Raw genomic sequence first — 20,731 nt, forward strand, 5'->3', positions numbered from 1 at the left:
GAAAAGAGTAAAACTGAGAGAACTCATGGTTTAATAGGTAAAGCAGAAGTCATGCACACAAGCAAAAGAACAACAAGGAATTCGTTCACCACTTCCCATGGGCAGACAGGTGTTCAGCCATCTCCAGGAGACCGAGGCTCCATTATGCATTACAGTGACTTGGGAAGACAAACACCATCACTCCAATCCCCCACTAGTTTATTGATGAGTATGACATCATATAGTATAGAATATCCCTTTGGTCATCTGGGATCAGCTGTCCTGACTGTGTCTGTTCCCAAATGTTTGTGCATCCTCAAGTTCCTTGCTGGTGAGGCAGTGTGAGGAGAGGAAAGGCCTTGAGTTTTCGTAAGCTCTGCTCAGCAATAATTAAAACATCCTGAATAATCAACGCTGTTTCCAGTACAAACACAAGATACAGACCTATACCAGCTACTGTGAAGAAAGTTGACTCTACCCCAGCCCAAACCAGCACACATATAAATATAGTATTGTTTTGTATTTATGTCTAAATGAAAGATGCATTTAATAGTTATTATTTCTGTGGTGTGCAAACTAGGACAGCACAAGCATGCTAAAGCTAGTCTTAAATTAAGTCATAAACTGCACATAATCTATATGTTTTTACAGAATTTTCTGTACCTTAATTTGGGTTAGAAGGCAAGTAAAGAGAATGATGCACATGTTGTTTTGTAAAAACTACTTTTGTTGCATAATTCTTTAATGATTAATATTATTTGGTTTCTAATGGGTATCTTTGTATAAGTAATAAAAATCTCCTTAGTATTATAAGAAACATTCTCCATATTTCCCATTACTAATATTGCCAAAGTATAAAACTTCTGCAGTGGTTATAAGTTAACTCTTCCTAATTTAGGGTCAAAACTTGCAAGCCAAAAACTGTCTCATATGCTTGCTACTCCATTTCAGCCAGAAAAATAAGCAATTTTTAAAGGTGAGACCAGAAACAACAACCAGATCAGAAAAACGGGTTTAAGTTCAAGAAGTGAAGAGGTTGTCAGCTTGTAAATTGGAGAAGGTACCTAATACCGGAAGTGCCGAGACAACTGCATTAGAATCAGTTTGTGGAAGTTAAATGGTGAAGGGATGGGACTAAAATACCATTTGCAGAGAGGGAAAAAGACCTTTCATGATTATTGAAATGGATTTCCCAACAGAAATTAGCAAAAGAAAGTGTTCTGGAGTGTTTTATTTCCTCTGTAGAGCTGTCTGTAGAGGAGAATACCATATCTGTTTGTCCTAAACTTTTAAGTGTAGGTGTTTTGGTTATTTTGTTGTTGTTGTTGTTGTCTTTTCAAAATGATAGCAGATAATATCGGGAGATCGAAAGTGAAGGAAGATCCCATTTATTTGAGCTTCAAATAGTGACTTGCTTTTTCACTTGTTTGTTGTTTGCTTTTTTTTTCCCAGTTAGCATTGCTTCTTGCTGATGAAGTTTTGCAATAATTTTTTGATTGACCTCTATTCAGTTTTTCACTGTAGAAATTACACTAAGTGACCTACAAAGTACAGTCTTATTTGACTGAGTGCGTATCAAGAAATTATTAATTGGTCACTGGGATAGAAAACATAAATATGAGGAGTCAGATGTAACACTTTTCAGTGTGTTTGTATTATAAAGGGAGTTAAAATAACTTTTTAGGATGAGTATGTCCAGAATTAAACTCGTTTTGGTTCCTAGATTTGATGATAGTTTTCTTCATGCCATCTAGTGATAAGTTCCTAAATTTATTTTAAAATTACTGATTAAAAATAGTTTAAAGTTTATTAGTATATTAAAACCTTTTAAAATAAAATAAAAAGAAAAGTTGTAAGCCAGTAATAGTCATGATATCTCTTCACCTGGATTTTTTTTTTTATGATGCCTGCTCTATAGACTTACACGGGCTGAGAGGCAAGGAGAGGTTTTTCAGATTGTAGATATTGATGAACTTCCAGTCTTAAAGAAGTGCTAACATCTTAAACATTTATTTTTAAAATATTGTTTTCAGCAGGACTGTTTGTTAATTTCTTGTTAATCATCATTCAGCTTACAGAGAAGATGAATATCTGATTTGAGAAGGCCTTTGAGTAAAGCTCCCCCAAACAGAAAAGGACACAGCACTTTGCATAAAAACCCAAAATCAGAAGAAATCTAGAGTCTTGTGGTAACGAGTCAATTCAGAGAAAACTAAGTCTGCTGAAGATGTAAAGGCAGCTTTCTCAAAGCATCAACAAAGCCAACCACTCTTTAACGCTATCCCAGTATCTCTCCGATTCCTCTGTGATTATTGAGGGAGCTTGTTAAAAAAGAGGCTAAATGGGGCAGTAAAGAAAAATGTATCCATACAGATGGCATGTATACCACTAGAAGTTAGAAGCATAAGGTAGGTGAAGTATTGTCTAAAACAAAAAGAAAATATTACAAAGTTTGATAGGTTAAGTGTAAAAACACTGTAATAAGATGAGACGAAGTTTAAGAAACACTAAATATAAATTCATCAAACACATGAAAGAAGACAGCCAGGTAGAGTCCATAGGGTCATGTGATGGTTAGAGTATAAGAAAACATGTAAAAAAATAAAAAATAGAAGAAAAGGAAAAATTAAAGTATTAGGAGAGAAGACAGATTAGTTTGTTAGTTTACTGTGAAAGAAGCTATAGAAGTACCCAAGCAACAGCCTTTTTTTTTGGACAATCTGTCCAAAATGGAAGTACCAGTCAAAGAAGTTATGGGACAAGACAATTCAGTGGTTGAAGTGTTATCAAGCATCAATATCCAAGTGCATTTCTCTCAGGCTCTACCAACTTGCTCTATTCTTGTATTTTCCCTAGCTGTTAAATAGCTGGTCTGAGATTCAGTTGAAAGTTTCAGGGTTATTTTATCTCAGTGTATTCATCCATGCTTAAACTGAATGGTCTGGTGCATCCTTTCTTTTATGTTTTGTCTGTGTTACAACTTACAGATGCAAGAAGTCTGGGCTGAGACTTAACAGTTTTATCTTGTTTATTTGCCTCATTTGGTGTAACCATCTGTGTCCAAGGTCTGTCATATTCTTTGTTGCTGTTCTGCTGGGAATATGGAACACTTTCTTCTATCGAGCAAAAAACAAATCAAAAATAGCTCTCCATATTCTCTTATCGTTTTGTTCTGTCAGGGGATTTTCAGTTATTTCTCTCATGTCTAGGTCCTTGAATATTTGTAGGTATATTTTGTCTTCATTTTATTCTATTAAAGCATTCTGTCAAAAAATTTCTTCCTTCTGTTTTTTAGTCACATTTGGTCTACATTTTTTTATCGTTGACATTTCTGACCCACATACAGTATATGTATAGCAAAATTATATTTTCTTTGATCTCTTAAACATTATTTGCTCTTTCATATTTGTGGAATGATTTTTTTAAGCTAACTGTGGATTTCTATGTGCTTTGCTTAATAATCCACAAAACCTTGTCTTTTTAAAAGCCACAGACAACAATAATACTAATTTGCCTCATTATTAATTTTTTATTCTTTCTAAAAAATTACATATAACTTAATGCAACACAGTTGCTAAAGAGGAAAACAAAACAAAACCAAAAGAAACTAATAAAAAATCCTCCCATATCTTCCATAAATAAACACTGATATAATCCTATTCCACAAGAGACTTCATATGATTCTGAAATATGAGTACTTTATACCATAATATGACCACTGATAATTGTGATGAGAGTTATAAAATAATGATAGAATTATGACAGTCATGCCTGAATATTTGTTTTATTTATTCTATGTATGCGATTGATAAACTATTGATTAAAAATCTTTAAATAATTTTCTTAATGTCTTCCATTAAAAGCCTCTTGTAATTGCAGGATTTGAAAATATAATTTTATGATTTTATGAGGATTTTTTATAAAATGAAGAAGAGGAAAACCTGATGTATGGAAGAAATTCTTTACTGTGAGGGTGGTGAGGCACTGAAACAGGTTGTCCAGAGAAGTTGTGGATGTCCCATCCACAAAAGTGTTCAAGGCCAGGTTGGATGGGGCTTGAGCAACCTGGTCTAGTGGAAGGTCTCTTTCAACTCAAACCATTCTATAATTCTATGTTTCTTCATTATAATGCAATCATTATTTTTCAGTTTACATTCATTCATACATGACACCCTTCCACTTCTTTCTTTCTTTTTTTTGGAATATACATATTTTCTAAAATATCACTGCTCTTTGAAGTGAAGAATTGAAGAATACACCTTAATATGTTTTTCAGATCTTTTTCACTGCAGAGTTTTTGATTCAGGGATTACCAATATCATAGTGTCTCAGTAATACCTGATGCTTAACTTAATTCCTATTATGAATAGAGGAAGGGTTTTGTTGCCATTAGCATACTTGCTGACACTCAGAAAATCAGGGGTTTGATTTCTAGTTCCATTATCGGTTCCCTACAAGGTCTTGCAGAATGTTTGTTACTGCTTTCTGTGCCCTACGCTCTTGCTGTGTAGCACGAGGATTGTGAGGTCTGTTCTCAGCACTTTCTCACCTCCTCTGAGTGCTTTGGCTGCAGCACCATAAGAGACAAGGAGTTATTTTATTGAAAACATTGCAGATAATGATGGCTTGGTTGCTCCTGTGTGACTGTGGTTTTACTCAGTTGTTATTAAACAAATACCTCATCTCTGGTATGAAGCCATACTCTGCCCTTTTCTTGGATGTATTTCTAGAATATTGTTGAAGTATTAGAAACATTTTATTTCCTTTTCATACTGGAAAAACTTGTTTGGTAATGTCAGATAGAGAAATAAAATGTCTCTTCATTTCAGCTGCTGTATGTGACTTCGAAAGAGAGAGCTGTGGCTGGATTGAAACTGTAAATACAGATGAATTTGATTGGGTGAGAAGTTCCAGTAGTGCTCTTCCACCTGTGTTTCAGAAGCAAGCTCCTCCACGGGATCACACCTACAACAAATCTGAAGGTAAGAAAAGCAAGGCCTAGAAAACAGAGAAATGGAATGGGTAAACCTCCTCTGTAACCAGATTTTAAGTGGAAATCATGAATGTTTTAAAAGCTCTTAGAAATTCTTTATTTCTTCAGCCTCAAAAGGTGTTTTCTGTTTTATTTTAATAGGTCATTTTATGTTCATTATGAAGAACAGCACCAGCATTTCACAAATAGCTCGGCTACGAAGCCCAAATTTCAGGCAAACTGGAGCAAATTGCACACTGTCCTTTTGGTATGAAATAATTTAGATATAAAATTCCTGGGTCATCTCAAATTTCTTCTCTTGAACTGAAATTGAGGTTATGGTTTGCAATAGATACACCTTCCTCTGAAGTATTTGTTTCATTTTATTCTATAATCATATAGATGCAGACATAAGCAGAAGCACTTGGAGAACAGAACTGAAACAAGGGATGACTTTGTTGTCAGGCTCTTGGTAAAGTTATAGTAAAGGCTCATGCCTGCATATACATGGACAAATACCACAGTCTTTTTGCTAATAATTCTTTGGTAAATAAATTTGAAAATGTGAAATTTTATTCAAGAATAGGAAAGGACTGAAAAATCTCATAGGTCCTTGAGTCACCTGCAGTATCCAAAATTAGATTTCAACATCTTTAAGCAAAAGCTCCAGCATAAGAATAGGTGTTTTGCTTTCAATTTTTTTTTTTTATATACAGAGATAAAAAAAAAAACAAACCAAAAAAAAACCAAAACCCGTTAAAAAAAAAATCAGCAACCAAACCCAAAGAAACACTTTCAGTTATTGTCTTGTCTCAGACTTTTTGCAATCTTTTCAGAGATAGGCAGAAAAATTTGTGATAATTATTTTACTAAGGTCAGATTGGTACTACTGTTTAAATAAATGTTTGGCCTGACCTTGATGTTATTAAGTGTGGTTTGTCTCAGTAGTATCAAATACATCTGCCACAGGAAGAGGAAATGTCTTTTTATTCAAGGCTCATGACTAGAAGTTGGAGTATAGGTTTGGAAATTTCGAGTTGTTGGTTGTATTTTTGATTCTGCTTCCAGTTTTGTACAATTGCCAATCTAAGTATTTATTATTTTTAAATGCTTTGAGATTCTCCAAAAATGCTGTAAAAGGCAACATGTTAACTATAAGTAACATAGATACAAGGTGTAGTTTTGCATTCACTAAGTATTCTGTTTTTCCTTTTTGAAAATTTACAATTATGTACTGAATTAAATTTATAAAAAATATGTTATGCATCTGAGTGTTTGTTGTTTAATATGAAAGCAAATGTATCTCTTCAGTTATGGGGTTTAATTTAATGAAGCATGCTTCTCCTTTCAAAATCTTCAATTCTTGAAATGAGGCCCGGACTGATATAGCAGCCTATCCTACCATCATTGAGAAAATGTATTGAATTACAAGTAAACTTGTAATAGGCACTAGGGACTTCCTGTATGTCACAGAGATATAACAGAAAATATACTGTATGTATCTACTTTACCTGATGTGGTCCATTTTCATAATTTGCCCATTTAACATTCTTTTTTTATCATTTTAGGTATTACAACTATGGACAGTCAGTTGGGGCAGCAGAGCTGCAATTGCTTGTAGATGGGCTGAAGCAGTCTACTGTCCTTTGGAGGACATATTACAACGAGGGAAATCAATGGTTGAAGGCAGTCATACAACTTGGACGCCTTCCACATGCTTTCCAATTTTCGCTTGATAAAATCAGTCTGGGTTTTTATGACGGTGTCTCAGCAATTGATGATATTAAATTTGAAAACTGTGCTCTCTCACCTCCAGCATTAAGTTGTGAAGGTCCAAATCACTTCTGGTGCAGAGACACAAAAGCATGCATTGACAGTTTGTTGGTCTGTGATCTTGTGGATGACTGTGGGGATGGATCAGATGAAGACAACTGTAGTGAGTACTTTCCATTACTGCTTACTTTACATCACACAAAAATTTGCTTGCCACTTCAACTCTTGAGAGAAAAAACACAGAATTGTTAGAGCCTATCAATGTCATAGCCAGTGATGATTCCACTGAATACAGTTATTGATAAAACAGAATGATAATTTTAAACCTAAATGCATATGAAGAGTTACAACTGAGGGTAAATGCAATTCAGGTTTCTTCATCCAAACCAGTTATATTTCTTTAACTCACATAAAAGACAAACACACATTACAAGATAATTTTAAAAGAGAGGATTTGCAGTCTGCCACTTGATTTAGGTCAACATGCTATCTTTGATTATACTGATGGAAGTACAGTGTAAGACATACTGATGGACTGAGAGGAGTGTATGTCCTATCTTTTCTTATGACCTATACTGTTACTATCAAAGAAGTGTTAAAATATCTGTACTAAAGATAGCAGTCATGCTGGACATAATTATTCCTTTCAAGGAAAGAACTTGTAAGTACCAAAGAAAGCCATGAGTCATTCACATTTTTGACACTCACCTTGCAGTGCTGAAGGGTGCTGTTGATGATTTTCTCCCTGAAGCATGCATTCATCAATTTTAAGAACTCAAGAACTTTAATATAAAATAAAATTAACTAGCAGTTGCTTTATCACATCCTAAGGTAACTAAATTATGCAAATCACAATCAGTTTGAGAAATGTGAGATACCTTACGTGCTTGAGGGGTTATCAGTCTGCAGTGATATTTGCCAACTATTAAATTAAAACTGCCCTGAATTCAAAAGAAAGTGAAGGCTTTCCTATCTCAGTTTCCCCTTGTGTAATGTCTTTCTTCTTTATAACCCATTTTGAGGTCCACAGTAAGATATGAGTTGCAGTTTTAAGCATCATTAAAGATAACAGCTTAATTAAAAAAAAAAAAAAAAGAATTGGCTGTAGTTTCAGTTACTGTTTCTGAAGAGCACATGCAAAGTTGGAATGCAAGTTCACCACCCCTGACAAATTTTATTGTTTTACATTAGAAGTAATTGCACTAATCAATATTTTGCTTTGGTGTCAAATAAAAAAGTGCAGTTGTGTTATAAAGGCCTCTCTTGAATTTAGCTTTGATAACGCTATTGTGCTACTATTATTGAGGATAATAAAGATCTAAACCACAACAACCCATTTTTAGGACTACCTCTGTCATACAAAAATATATCAGATCACTTATTACACATACCTACAAGACTATATCCTGTGGTTTATTTCATTCAATTAACCTCAGTTTTAACTCCTTTACTCAGTTCAGTTTCAGTTAAAGAACTTTGCATTATTTAATTGTAATAATACATGAAATTAATAGCATGGATAATAAAATGTTTTTCACAGTTCAGTTTATTCAATAAATTATGTACAGTTTGACAGATATGTATTGAAAGAAAAGGTAATTCTTTTATGTACAGACAAATATTTTATCCTTCAGACAAGAATGTTTTCAAGGAGAAGATATGGGGGTTTTCTATAAATTTGAAAGGATTTTTTGAAAAGATAAAAAGTATATTAATTAATGCATTGTCCCCTTTGCTTTTTGGGGTCTTTTTACAATCTGTTCTGTTTATGTTTCAGACCCTGACCTACAGTGTAACTTTGAAAATGGGCTGTGCAATTGGGAGCAGAGTGTAAAGGATGACTTTGACTGGATCAGAATACAAGGTCCAACCCCCACGGTTAATACAGGCCCTCTAAAGGATCACACGACAGGCACAGTCAGGGGACACTACATTTACATGGAATCCTCTGGGCCACGCCAATTCCAAGATAAAGCAATTTTGCTTAGTCCTCTCTTCAGCCCTTCTGACAATGGAACCTGTGTTTTCCGCTTTCATTATCACATGTTTGGAAAACAAGTTTACAAGCTGTCAGTCTTCCAAAGAACTGTGAGTAATGCTAGGGGATGGCCATTGTGGTACAAGTTTGGAAATCAAGAAAACAGGTGGATCAGACAAACACTCCACATCAGCAGTTCTAAACCATTTCAGGTATGATGATTCTATGTTGTGAAGTGCTTATTTACCGAGAGTATATAAATGACTGGACAATCTCAAAGCTATTTGTAACTGATCAATTTTGCTTTGAAATACAGTTGTAGGGTTCTTTGAGGAAATATGTAAAATAATTTTGGTGGTGGTGTTGCATTAACTTTTCCCCCTAAAGCACTTAATTTTAATGTTTTGAACAGGAATATGTGTTATTTAAAGTAGATAGTATTTTTGTTTTTCAAGTATCTGATAAAAAAAGCTTATTGAAATCTAATACAAAACATCTTGGCAAAAATTTTGATTCATTAATGTAAAGACTGTTAAAATGAATATCCTCTGCTCTGTCTTACTTTTCCAGAGTTACAAATTAATCTTTAGTTATATAATGCCTGAAAAGATATCATTCGAAATATTTGACTGCTAGGCTAGACTAACAATCAAATATAATTTGGAGAAAGATATGATTAGAGTAAGTTAATGCTATAAATCTTGACTTATTGTCTCACCCTTTAAATATTTTAAATATTATTTACCTTTCACTATATATGATCTGTTTAGTTCGGTTGGGATATTCTGCAGGGTTACTAGAGGATTGGTTCATTTGATTATCAACTGGTCACAGAATTACTTAACACCCCCCCATCCCACCCCACCTTCCCCATATTGTAGAAATAAACATCTTCCATTTTCCTTTTAAATCTGATAAAATGCAATATTTTCTTTAGATTGTTCACATTTATTTCCTAAAAAATTATTTTTAGGTAGAGAGAAGTTCTATCCCCTCAGGAGGAAAAGGCATTAGTACTACTGTGCTTGCAAAGAGGCACCTGGAAGGAGAGTGCTCATTTTCTGTGGAGACTTTTTATAGGAATGTAAAGGTGTATAAACATAATGGTAACAAAACCCCTTCCTTCCTTCCTTCCTTCCTTCCTTCCTTCCTTCCTCCCTTCCTTCCTTCCTTCCTCCCTCCCTCCCTTCTCTTCCTTCCTTCCTTCCCTTCTCTTCCTTCCTTTTCCTTTCCTTCTCTATGTCTAGTAGTTTATCTAAAGAACTATAAATTAGTGTGTCCCATGTTTGACTTCCTGAGAGTTAGGAAGGTCTATTCAGTAACTGAAAATATTTTTCATGATTTAGAGATGTAGGGTTTTCTGTTGTACTTGCCCATTTCCACACAGGGAATTTCAAAGATCTTGTATTCTTTTGATGTAGGTTTTTTTTTCACAGTCAGTTTTGAGGGGCGTGGGGTGTAATATTTGATAGTTTGTTCTGAAGAAAGAGATAAAGATCTGATGTTCATAATTGTATATTGTGTATCTTATAATGGAGCTTGCTGCGTCACAACCTACGACCCTTCAAAACTCAGAAATGTTGAAGAGAGCAAATTGTGCTCTATTTCTACTAAGCTGACAGGTGCTGATGTCTTTCCAATCTTTCTTTTCTCTTTCCAATCTTTCTTTTAAGTGTATTGTGTTTGGATACTTCCAGCTATAAAGACACATGGTGGAAAGATCTTCACACTGTTATCACTTTTTCTCTGATATATTTCTACTGAGATGTAGACTAGAATAGACTCTCAATTAGTTTTGGGGTGTCTACTGGCTGGGTAACAGTTTTAAAGCTGTACATTCTATACTTTGTTGTATTCCCCATACCCTATAAAGTTATTGGTTCACTGCTTTCACACCACAGGCTTTAAGTCCTGAGGATCTCCTCAGTGCTTCAAAGGAAATGTTTAGGTTCACTTGAGAATGGATTTTCTTTTCATGAAAGTCTAAAAATAAGATAGAAATTTTTAATAATTTTCTGGTAAAAATACATGTCTTGGTTTCATAATCTCTGTTTCTAGCCAGAGCATCTCATCAGCTGTTCCAGGATTTTCAGAGATTCCTAGTGAATAGAAAATGTCAGATTCTAGGAACAAAGATGGTCTCAGTCATTGTAACAGACCTTCATTTTACTTTTTCTCTTTTAAATATATGGGATAATCATACCTGTGAGATACCTCCTCTTCCTCTTTCCTCCCTTTGTAAGTAGGTCATTTGTTTACCACATTCCAAGAAAGAATCACTATGAATAGTAAATCCCTCAAATTCACATTTTCAGTTTATTTTGCTAAGTATGGTAAGCCAGCTTTGGGAGTATTTAGATAATTGCACCTACGTACTAACTGCTAGGAAAAGGAAGAGTTGTCAGCCCAAAATTCAAAGCAGCAAAGAAAGGCACTTGAGAATCTGTTAAAAGGCAGATTCTCTTTTGAAAGTTTCAAAACTTCAGATATGATACTGCAGGCCCTTTAATTGAATCCTCTGGCAGAAACCCAAAGGGAACAGCACGTGCAGACTCCCTTGGCTCACACCAGCTCAGAATCTTACTGAATCAGATTCAGTAAGCCTCAGAATCTTAATTTTGTCAAGAAACCTTTGTTCTAACTGCCAGTAAACCATGGCTGACATTTGTTGCCGCTCTGTCAGACATTTTACGCCAGAGTGTAAAATGTGACATCAATAAGAGGAACAGGAGTAGCTGGATGAGAAAAAGGTAAATTTAGAGATAAATTCTTTAAATGAAAGAGTTGAAGTTTTCCAAACCAAAATTAAGCACCTCCATCAAATACTAATACTGACAAGTAACAGAAATGGTCCAAAATACACGTGCTTATAAAAATTTTGGAACTTTATTGATCTAGAGTTTTCCTTCCTCTGCAAAGGATTTAATAATCTGAAAGAAATTATACTTTTTTTTTTATTGGGAAAATTCAAGTTTAAAAGATATTCCTTATAAGCTATTCCTTTTTATTGTATGGGATACTTGTTTCAACATGAAAAAAACCCACTGTTGAGTGTCCTTGTCTCTGTACTTGATCTGCATTTATTTCCATCTCCCTGAGAAGTTTACTTACATGTCTTTTCCTTAAAAGAACATTTGAAAAGGTAGTAAAAGAAGAATCAGTCTATGGTCACCTACTTATATTGATGATTAATAGTGTTCACTTTTATCTTAGCATAATCATAATATCTGAAATCGTTTCTCCTCAGAAGAAAGTGCAAATATTCTATTTTAACATCTTAGATAAACATTTCTCTCTTAGCTTGCTCTATCATTCATGTTTCTGTGGATACAAAAAGAGAAAATTATAATATGTAAACAATGGCAAAATTTTGTATCTCAATCCTTTTAGTCATGATAAAAATTACATACCTACTTTGTCTGTCTTAAGAGACCCAGGGCAACTTTACTACATTGTGAAACAAATTATTAAAAGAATTAGTAATTACCTTTAGCCTGATGCAATTGTTCACTTGTTGCTCATCTGCAATCTATATCTTTATCTCTGTAAATAAAAATGATTATAGATCTTAGATACTTCAAAACATAAGTAACGCATAAGGGAGTCTAACATTCTCTGAAGATTTTATAAAGATCAATTTTTTTTGGATCTTATGAAATTTAAAAATGCAAATACACTATTTAAGTACATGATTAACTGTTAATATTATATTTAGCATCATTACTAATTTTTTTTTTATTCTGAGTATCATATATAACAACTTACTTGTACCTTCAAATGTAAAAGTTCCTCCATTTAAGTGTGGAAAATAAGGAGCAAAATCAGGAGAAAATAAATAATGAATGTTCATTGAAAAATACTAGCTTATAAAAGTTGATAAGTAAAATAAAATTTCAAATAAGTAGATATAAAATGTATTTTGTATTTTCTTATTTTACAATGGGTTAAGAAAAATAAACAACAAAATTCACTGTAACAGTTTTATTCTTTTTATCAATTATGTATTAGCTTAGGAAGTAATGGAATATTGATTGAAAATTAGAATGATACATTTGCTATGAATATAGAATAGCACTGTGTTCTGTGAACACAAATACAAACAAACTTTCTTTCTCCAACTGCTATTTTTAGTATCTGTTATGCATTTCTTTTTTTTTTGTTATATCCAGGTACTTCTTGCATTATGATTTTTGGTATACCTTAGACATATCTGTTTAGTGTCAAATACATATGTGTTGAACACACATCATTTGCATTCAGGCTCTTGCCATTCATTTAAAATGAGAGACAGAAAGGTCTAAAGATTGTGTGTAAGTAACTACCAGCTATATAGTTATGATCACATAGGCAGTTCTACTTTTCGTCCTCTAGTCCCTTTCTTTTCATTCCTCAGTGGGATGAGATAGAGATTGTTCCTTGGGGATTCTGATGATTTGCTATGTAATAAGTGAAACAACATCACAAAGCTCACTTTTCAGTTATTTCTACAATTCTAGCTGTTTCTGGAAATTACTTTTCTGATAAGAGAGGGGATTGACTAACCCCTCCACTCCACCAGCCATTTCTGTAATGAAAAACTCAGAATTCTAGTGGTAAATGGAATTTTTGGTACAATTCTACTTTACAAACTATTTTTAAAGTGGGTTTGAGTTATGTTTCAAACAAAAAGAGTCTGTTGTGGCAATCCGTGAGATTTCAAAATGTAATGTTTTTCTTTCATACATTTCTAATGGTGATAATTATATTTCATATATGAATAGTACAGGAGGACTTGTTATAGTAGAGCAATTTAAGATAATGACTTACTAGTCTTCCTCATTAGCTATAATACCTTTGAAGTAAGAAAATTCAACATTTCATTTCCTACACAACAAATATCAGAACTATGGAAATTATAGGTTCTAGATCTTGTATCACATTTCACAGCCCTTCACAGAGAAATTTTTTATGGGGCTTTGTGGCATCAGTACCTTTGTAGATTGACTTAAATGTGTGAATTTTTCAGTCTTCTCTAATCAGTGATGGATAAGCATCAGATTGAAATTCTGGACTTACATTGGTGCGCTCCAGAAAATGGGGCTGACCAAACTTAACCAAATTTCTTGCATGCAGCTTCTCTGTAAAGAGTGCACATAACTCTTTTTAGTCCCAAGGAGAAGTATTCCTTCCTGTGTGGAAAGTAATGTGAGGAGACTATGGTTCAGTCTGTTAGAGTTGCATATCAGCACACATAGCTATGACTTTACTACTCACAGTGTGGATAGAAGGAAACTTGTTATGAAGAATTTGTGTTCTTTCTTATATATATACTAAAAACACAAAGTAATTGTGCATTTGCCTTTACATTTGTAACATTAAAATGGAAAAAAAAAAGGAAGTAGAAATGTTTGACACTTTCTAGAACACTTAGGTAAACAGTGTTCCTTTTAGAAAGGGAGATGAATAGATATAATGGAGAAACATCTAATCAATAGTGTCACAGAGAAGCTGCATAAAGATCAGTTGTGATTTTTCTGAATACAGAGAATGAGAGATACTCTGTGAAATCATAAAGTAAAACAGTCAAAACAAAAGGAAATAGTATTTTAGGATGATCTGTTGTACAATTCATTGCTGAGGGATGTTTTGGGTACGAGGAAGTATGGAATGGAATGGAATCAGTATCTTGGCAAATTATGGAAAGAAAAGTCTGTTAAGGGCTAGTAGCACAATAATGAGACTCCCACTTGTGATGCACTGTTGGGTATAGAATCTGGGTGGTACCACTACATGCTGGGCTTGTTGTCACTGTGGAAGTGGCAGCAGTCTGCGGGGAGACACACACTGCCATTGACACACACCTGGACAGCTGACCCAGCCACTGGTGCATCTGTCCTCATGCTGTGAGGAATTGTGCTGCAGAGAGTTTTCTGTGCATTGGGAGGCTCACTCTTTGACATTCTAACTGTGATTTCAGATTTTCTGCAATCACTTTCGCCCTCATTGAACCAGGTTTACTATTGTCAAGTGTTGTTAGCCTTCTGCCTTGATTTGATTGTCTTCTTGCTTCCTTCTTCAGGGCCTCATTTTCAGTGTGTGTAGACATACCAGTAGGAGTTTGTTAATGTTTAGTTGGTCAGATATGCATTTTTCATTAAAATCTGATGTTGAAGCAACTCAGAATTTATCAAGGACTTCTCTAAGATGTTTATTACACCTCTAATATCCACTTGTGATCATTTTTCTGTTATTGCTTTTGATCCTTTCCCTGGTAGCAATTTCCACACAAAGATTTAGTCATCATGGATTTTACACTCAAGCCATAGCTTCAGTTTCAATTTTCAATTTATCATTCTTTATCTTCCTTTGCCTGCTCTGCTCCTATGTACTTTCCCTAATAATCTGCTGAGATTAGTATTCAGAAATTCTTTTTTTCTTTTTTTTTCTTTTTCTGTCCTTTAAATGTTACCATTTGCTTCTGTTGCCTCTTAGTCCTCCAATACTACTTCAGATACATGAATGTCCAGCCATATTTGCTGCATCTTAGTAGCTCTGTTTCTAACAATTCTTTTTTTTCTCTGATCTGTTGTGTAGGCTCTAGTCTGGGCAATTCATTCTTAGGTTTCTTAAACAGTGCACAATATACGTGAGAAACAGTATATGTAGAGTGGACAGTGAGGAAATTAGGGCACTTGAGGGAAAGAATGAAAAACAACCATAAGACTTTGTGGTTGGTAGTGAATTTTGTCTTGATAGTGAAGGTTATTCAATACCTACAGCATGAAATGAAATACTGAGAGTTTGCATCTCCAAAATATCTGTGGTGCAATGCAGTACATTTGAAAGGCAAAAAGTAGTGTGAGTTTTTTAAAAAGTCATTCCTAAACATCAGTATTGCCATTTTTGACAAGTGGATTTCAGAGCACAGAAAACTGTGGAAATAAGGAAATCACATGGGAAGTCAGGAAAACATATTTTACAAACCTCAGAGAATATTTCAGGGGTTTAGTTCAGTTCTTTGGGAAAGATAGTGCCCTTTCATTCAGTGCTATCACAATACTTAATATTATAAAGCTATAATACACTCTAATGATAGAAATAATTTATTCTTTGTGTTATTGTTTTATTGATGCCATGGAAGACTTGTCATGACGTCATCAAGTCACAATGTGGGCACAAAGGGGACTGAGAATAAGAATTTCTAATCTATCTTTAATAATGCCTTTCCCAGTGAAAATTATATTCTTAATTTCACATCTGTCATTTCCTTGCTTTTTTTTTTTCTTCAGAGGGGAGAAGGCAAAGGGGGCAGGGGTTAGTGCTTTTTTACCTTTTTTCCTATTTACATGCAGGCTGCTCAAAGGAAATCACACAAGGTAAAAATAACCTTTCTATACACCACTGAACTGTCAAGTACTGCCCACATTTTTAATATAGAAAACCTGAAATAATGAGAGGTTTTCAACACCTTTCAGAACCCACCACTCACTTAGAAACTGTGTTGAGCCATTTAAATTTGAGGGAAATCATGTAAGGTAGGAGTTTTGCTTTCCTGAAAATTAAGAGTAGTGTTTCAAATTTCCTATTGCTGTTACTATATTACTTATTGCTGAACAGGAAAATGAGACTTGGATAACTTTGCAAGGAGAAGGAAAATGTTAGTGACTTTTTTCTCATTCTTTTACTGGATCTAGAAGACATCTTTGAAAAGGTAACAGGAAGATCACAGAAAGCTGTACTTCATTTAACTTTTAATTAAATTTCCTTCCATAGTTCTATGCTTTATATCCAGCAGAGTCCTTTTTAAATATTTTTTTTATAATCTTTCTGTTTATTGAGTACACTTACAGCAGAATTTAGAAACAATGTAGAAATTCTACTCATTATCTTTAATGAAGACAGGGTTTCAAGTCACATGTCCCAGTGATATCCCTGTGTTACTGTTTTCTTACTTTGGGAGGTTAAGGCCATATGTGTGGATGTAGGAACAGCAATTCCATGTAACTTAGTCAAGAAAAATCCTCTGGATCAAGAAAGGTCCTCTTTAGGCAAAAGATTTAATAGTGATCCCCTTGCTCACTATCATTTGCTGCTGAACAGATAATTCACTGTGTTGCTGCCACAGATGTTTTCATAAGCACTGAGAAGAAAACAATGTGTGTCTGCTCTTAGGACACTCCTTAGCTCAGCATGGAAGAATTGCCTTAGCAGTAACACTGCATAGCTCAGATACATGTTTGTCCATTCAACCTTATTCAGGCTTCTCTATCTCAGCATAGAGATGTGGAAATGTCTTTATGCAGCCCTTGATATCCTGACATAATCCAATATACAAAAGAAAGGGACAGAAATATGCAGATCATAGCAAGTCATGCTATTCAGTGTAAGACAGATATTTCAGGACCATAAGGCCCAGAAATTTGATATAGTAACTCAGCCAGAATCGTGTTATTTATTTATTTACTCATTTACTTACTTACTTACAAATTCTGGGGGAAAAAGTGTTTGGGAGAAAAGCAAGAAGACTTCTGTATATCTTTGTAGATTAAGAAAAAAGTAACCATGGCCTTAAATTGTATTAAATATAGCTTTAGAATTAGAATTGCTATATAGATATTTCCCAAGTGGGCAGGCTAAACATGTTGTTTTACAAACCTAGAATCTCAGAAATTTTTAGGCACTGACAATATAATACTTCTGAAATAATTCTTCCAGTGCTAATATCACAGAGTGAAAACAGGATCTTTTGTCTTGAATGAAATTTTGTGGCCTTAATACAGCAAAGACTCCAAGAATATGTAAACAGTTATTAATATTATGCTTGTCAGCAGTCCCACCAACATCGCTGAACAGTCTAAAACAGGACAGAATTGTGATTCATCTCTGCACTTTAGAGAAATGCTTTGAAAAACATCATAAATCAACATGAGGGTTCACAAACTTATAGTGAAGTGTGATGAAGTGCTTTACTGAACTAGAACTAGTGTTTTTCAGTATCTTATAAAACCAAACACTGTAAAACATCAAATATTTGACACAAGATTTTTCATATTTGATGTGTTCAACCTTAAGAACATCGGTAACAATTCATTTGGGCAACTTTGTGAAAGGACTTTTTTTGACTTTTGAAGTCTTGAGACTTTAATTTCTAAAGCATTTTTGGTTGTTACAAAAGAAAGGGGCTGATGGGCTTTGAAGAAAGGCAGTGGGATCTTGAGCTTTTCTATGTGTATCGTTAAAATGTCGTGGTGACCCAATGTTGATATTCTCTCCAAAAGATGATGGCCTGTCTCCACTTGTTCTTCCTTTTGGGGGCAAAAGGGTTCCATGCAAAGAATAACAGCTCTGACTGCCTAGTCATTCCCCTCATAAGGGGGAAAGCTGGAACATGCTGTGACAACTCTTCTGCATGTTCACACAGATTTTTTTTCCGAAGAGAAACGCTGTTGCAGAAGGTACAGGGGAAAAGTTCGATGTCACAAAGTTAGGATGCAACTACTGAATATCTAGATGAGAGATTTAGGAAATAGTCTCAGGTCCCACAGTGCCTACTACTTTGCAGCTGAGGAAGCAGAGAGAAAAAAAATAGGGAGGAATACATTGCTGTGTTCTTACTTATCAAAGAAATCAACAAGTCTTATTTGACATGAACTAACTAATAAGTGATAAAAAAGTCAAAATTAAATCCAAATGTGTCCATTTTTTTTAAATCACAATTATTCTGAAAAAAATCATCTTTGCTTGGTAAATAGTTTCCCTCTTTTATGTACTTATTATAGGAATAAGAATATGTTCACATGTTCTTGAAAAACATCTTCCGACACTAAAGACTTATTGTGACATGATCATTGAATGAAGATATTTTAAGAAAAAGGAACTTTGAGGCTTGATTCTATGGCTTGTCCTTTGTAATTACAAAAGTTCCATCATCTCGTAATGGATTTGTTACATTTCTTGATGAAAATTTATTGGAAATTTTTCTTTATTTATCCCTAGCATTAACATGTAAGAGTAGTTTACTTCAGAGACATGGGGTGAAATGTATATTATTTTCAATCTTGCATTTGCTTTCAGTAAGTTACAACAAAAGTTTTTGAAGGCAAAGTGCTTTGTCAGTTATTTGTGCTATTATCCACTTTTTTGGTTGTTCTTTCTTCTTCAAACCAAATCGCACAACTTCTTGCTAGAAAGAATCATAGCAAACCTAATCCAAATTACCATGCTCAAGCAACTAATAAAATCATTAAGTAACACTGTTGACACTTCCTGTGACAATCCCGAGATATTGTTCAACTAAATCACTGGTTAAATACATTAGAACTAATATCACCATTTCCTAGACATTCAGAAATCTTTAGAAATTTTAATACCTCACAGTTTTTGAAATTAATTCAATTTTAGCTTAAGCTATGCTTGTATGGAAATTAAGATTTTATTTTGCTAACCTTCAGTGGGAACTGCCTAGTGACAGAAATTAACACTGCTGTAAAAATTGGACATTTGTACAGAACAATGTTACCCATTGTAATTTCTTTATTAACACTTGTGGAAGTGTTACTTCACTCTTCAAAGCCTATTTTGTTCAAAATCATAAGGGATCGTTCCTTTTATATATATGGACTGTCATTCTAACACAGTTTGCTTTTCATGGAGTTTTTTAATGTAGAATACATTTTGATACCTTTATAGTTTTCATTGAGACTGGATCTCTAGAGTTCTGAAAACGAGAAATTGGGAACTATTTATTCTTATTCAAATAATAAATGAGATGTGAAATGAGCTTCATGGTGGATGAATTCCCTGGAGATTGTTTAATAATAGCTTATGAAGTTTGCAGAATTACAGCTGGCAAATTAATTTAAGTGGTCAATGTTTAACCACAGGTGCAGAGAGACTATATTCTATGTTGAGGCATTAACTCATAAATCGGTCTTATTTTCAAGTCTCTACCTACATCTCTGTTACATTTCCTGTGTTGCTAATGAGTTCATGCTATATGCCAAAGTATCAGACTCCCCAGCTACATAAATAAATTAAAAATTATTTTGGGTGGGGAGATTTTAAACAATGCAATCAGAATCATCATCTTAACAGTACAGAGGTATTCTGAATTCAATTACCCCTACAGAACTATGTCCTGCCACTTCTAGCTTTGGATAATTTTAATCTCTTTATAGCACATTCCCGACTAAGTTCCATGAGTGCAACTTTCTCAAGGGAAAAAAATTAGTGTAGTTTTGAGGGCACCCAGATTTGTCTTAGTAACAATTATGTGAATAAACAAAGCCTCTTTCTCTTTGTCTGAATTCAATTAATGAGTAATCAATTATTAGCAGTTAATATTTCGTGCTCTGAAAACAAATTCAAAGTTATATGTAAACTACTGTGTGTTTGCCAGTCAAAATTACACTGGAAAGAGTAATTTTGGAATAATAAATTTTCTTACATGACATTTCCAAACAACAGATGTCTTGGTTTGTCCTGTTTCTAATCATTTTATTGCTATTGGTACCAGTACTGCAACATTGCCCACACTTTAATCTAAACAGGAAACAAAAGACTGAGATAATATTGTAAAGAATATTTATAGGTATTCTGAGGTAAAAATAAGAATTCCATACTAAGATGAGAACAATAAGAGACAATTGTGTCATTTACTGTTGTCATTTGCAAAAGATATATTTTATCTTAAAATAACCTGTCTTAAGTATATCCACAGTAGGGGACATATACCTGTCTTCTTTTAGCATACTCATTTTTTTTTATCTAATGGACATCAAGTATAAAGGATGTGTAATCATTTTTATTTACTCTGGTGATGTCAGCATCGGTAATAAATCTACTATTCACATGCAATTTCAGAATAGCAGAAAAATTGCAAATAAGTAAATTGCAAAAAAAAATTAGAACTGACAGTACTGTGAAGTAGGACTGCCATGTTTTTGCCACTATTTATCTTTTTTCCTGGGTAGGAATTTTCTGTTGAACTGAGGAACAAACTGTGAGAAATACATTAGAAATTTTACGCAGCATTTCAGAATAAGCTGGAA

At 34.0% G+C, this 20,731-nt stretch overlaps 1 protein-coding gene across 1 annotated transcript in view; it reads left to right on the plus strand.

Annotated features, from left to right (window-relative positions):
- MALRD1 (MAM and LDL receptor class A domain containing 1) overlaps window positions 1–20,731 on the plus strand; it is a 241,736-nt gene that overhangs the window by 53,057 nt on the left and 167,948 nt on the right. Inside the window, exons 15-18 of the mRNA XM_017817063.1 lie at window positions 4,809–4,961; window positions 5,114–5,219; window positions 6,520–6,887; window positions 8,502–8,914. Of these exons, the coding sequence (XP_017672552.1) occupies window positions 4,809–4,961; window positions 5,114–5,219; window positions 6,520–6,887; window positions 8,502–8,914 (1,040 nt within the window). The remainder of the gene's footprint in view (window positions 1–4,808; window positions 4,962–5,113; window positions 5,220–6,519; window positions 6,888–8,501; window positions 8,915–20,731) is intronic.

Source organism: Lepidothrix coronata, unplaced genomic scaffold (genome assembly GCF_001604755.1).
Source record: "Lepidothrix coronata isolate B3197 unplaced genomic scaffold, Lepidothrix_coronata-1.0 Scaffold59, whole genome shotgun sequence".
Classification (NCBI taxonomy): Eukaryota; Metazoa; Chordata; class Aves; order Passeriformes; family Pipridae; genus Lepidothrix; species Lepidothrix coronata.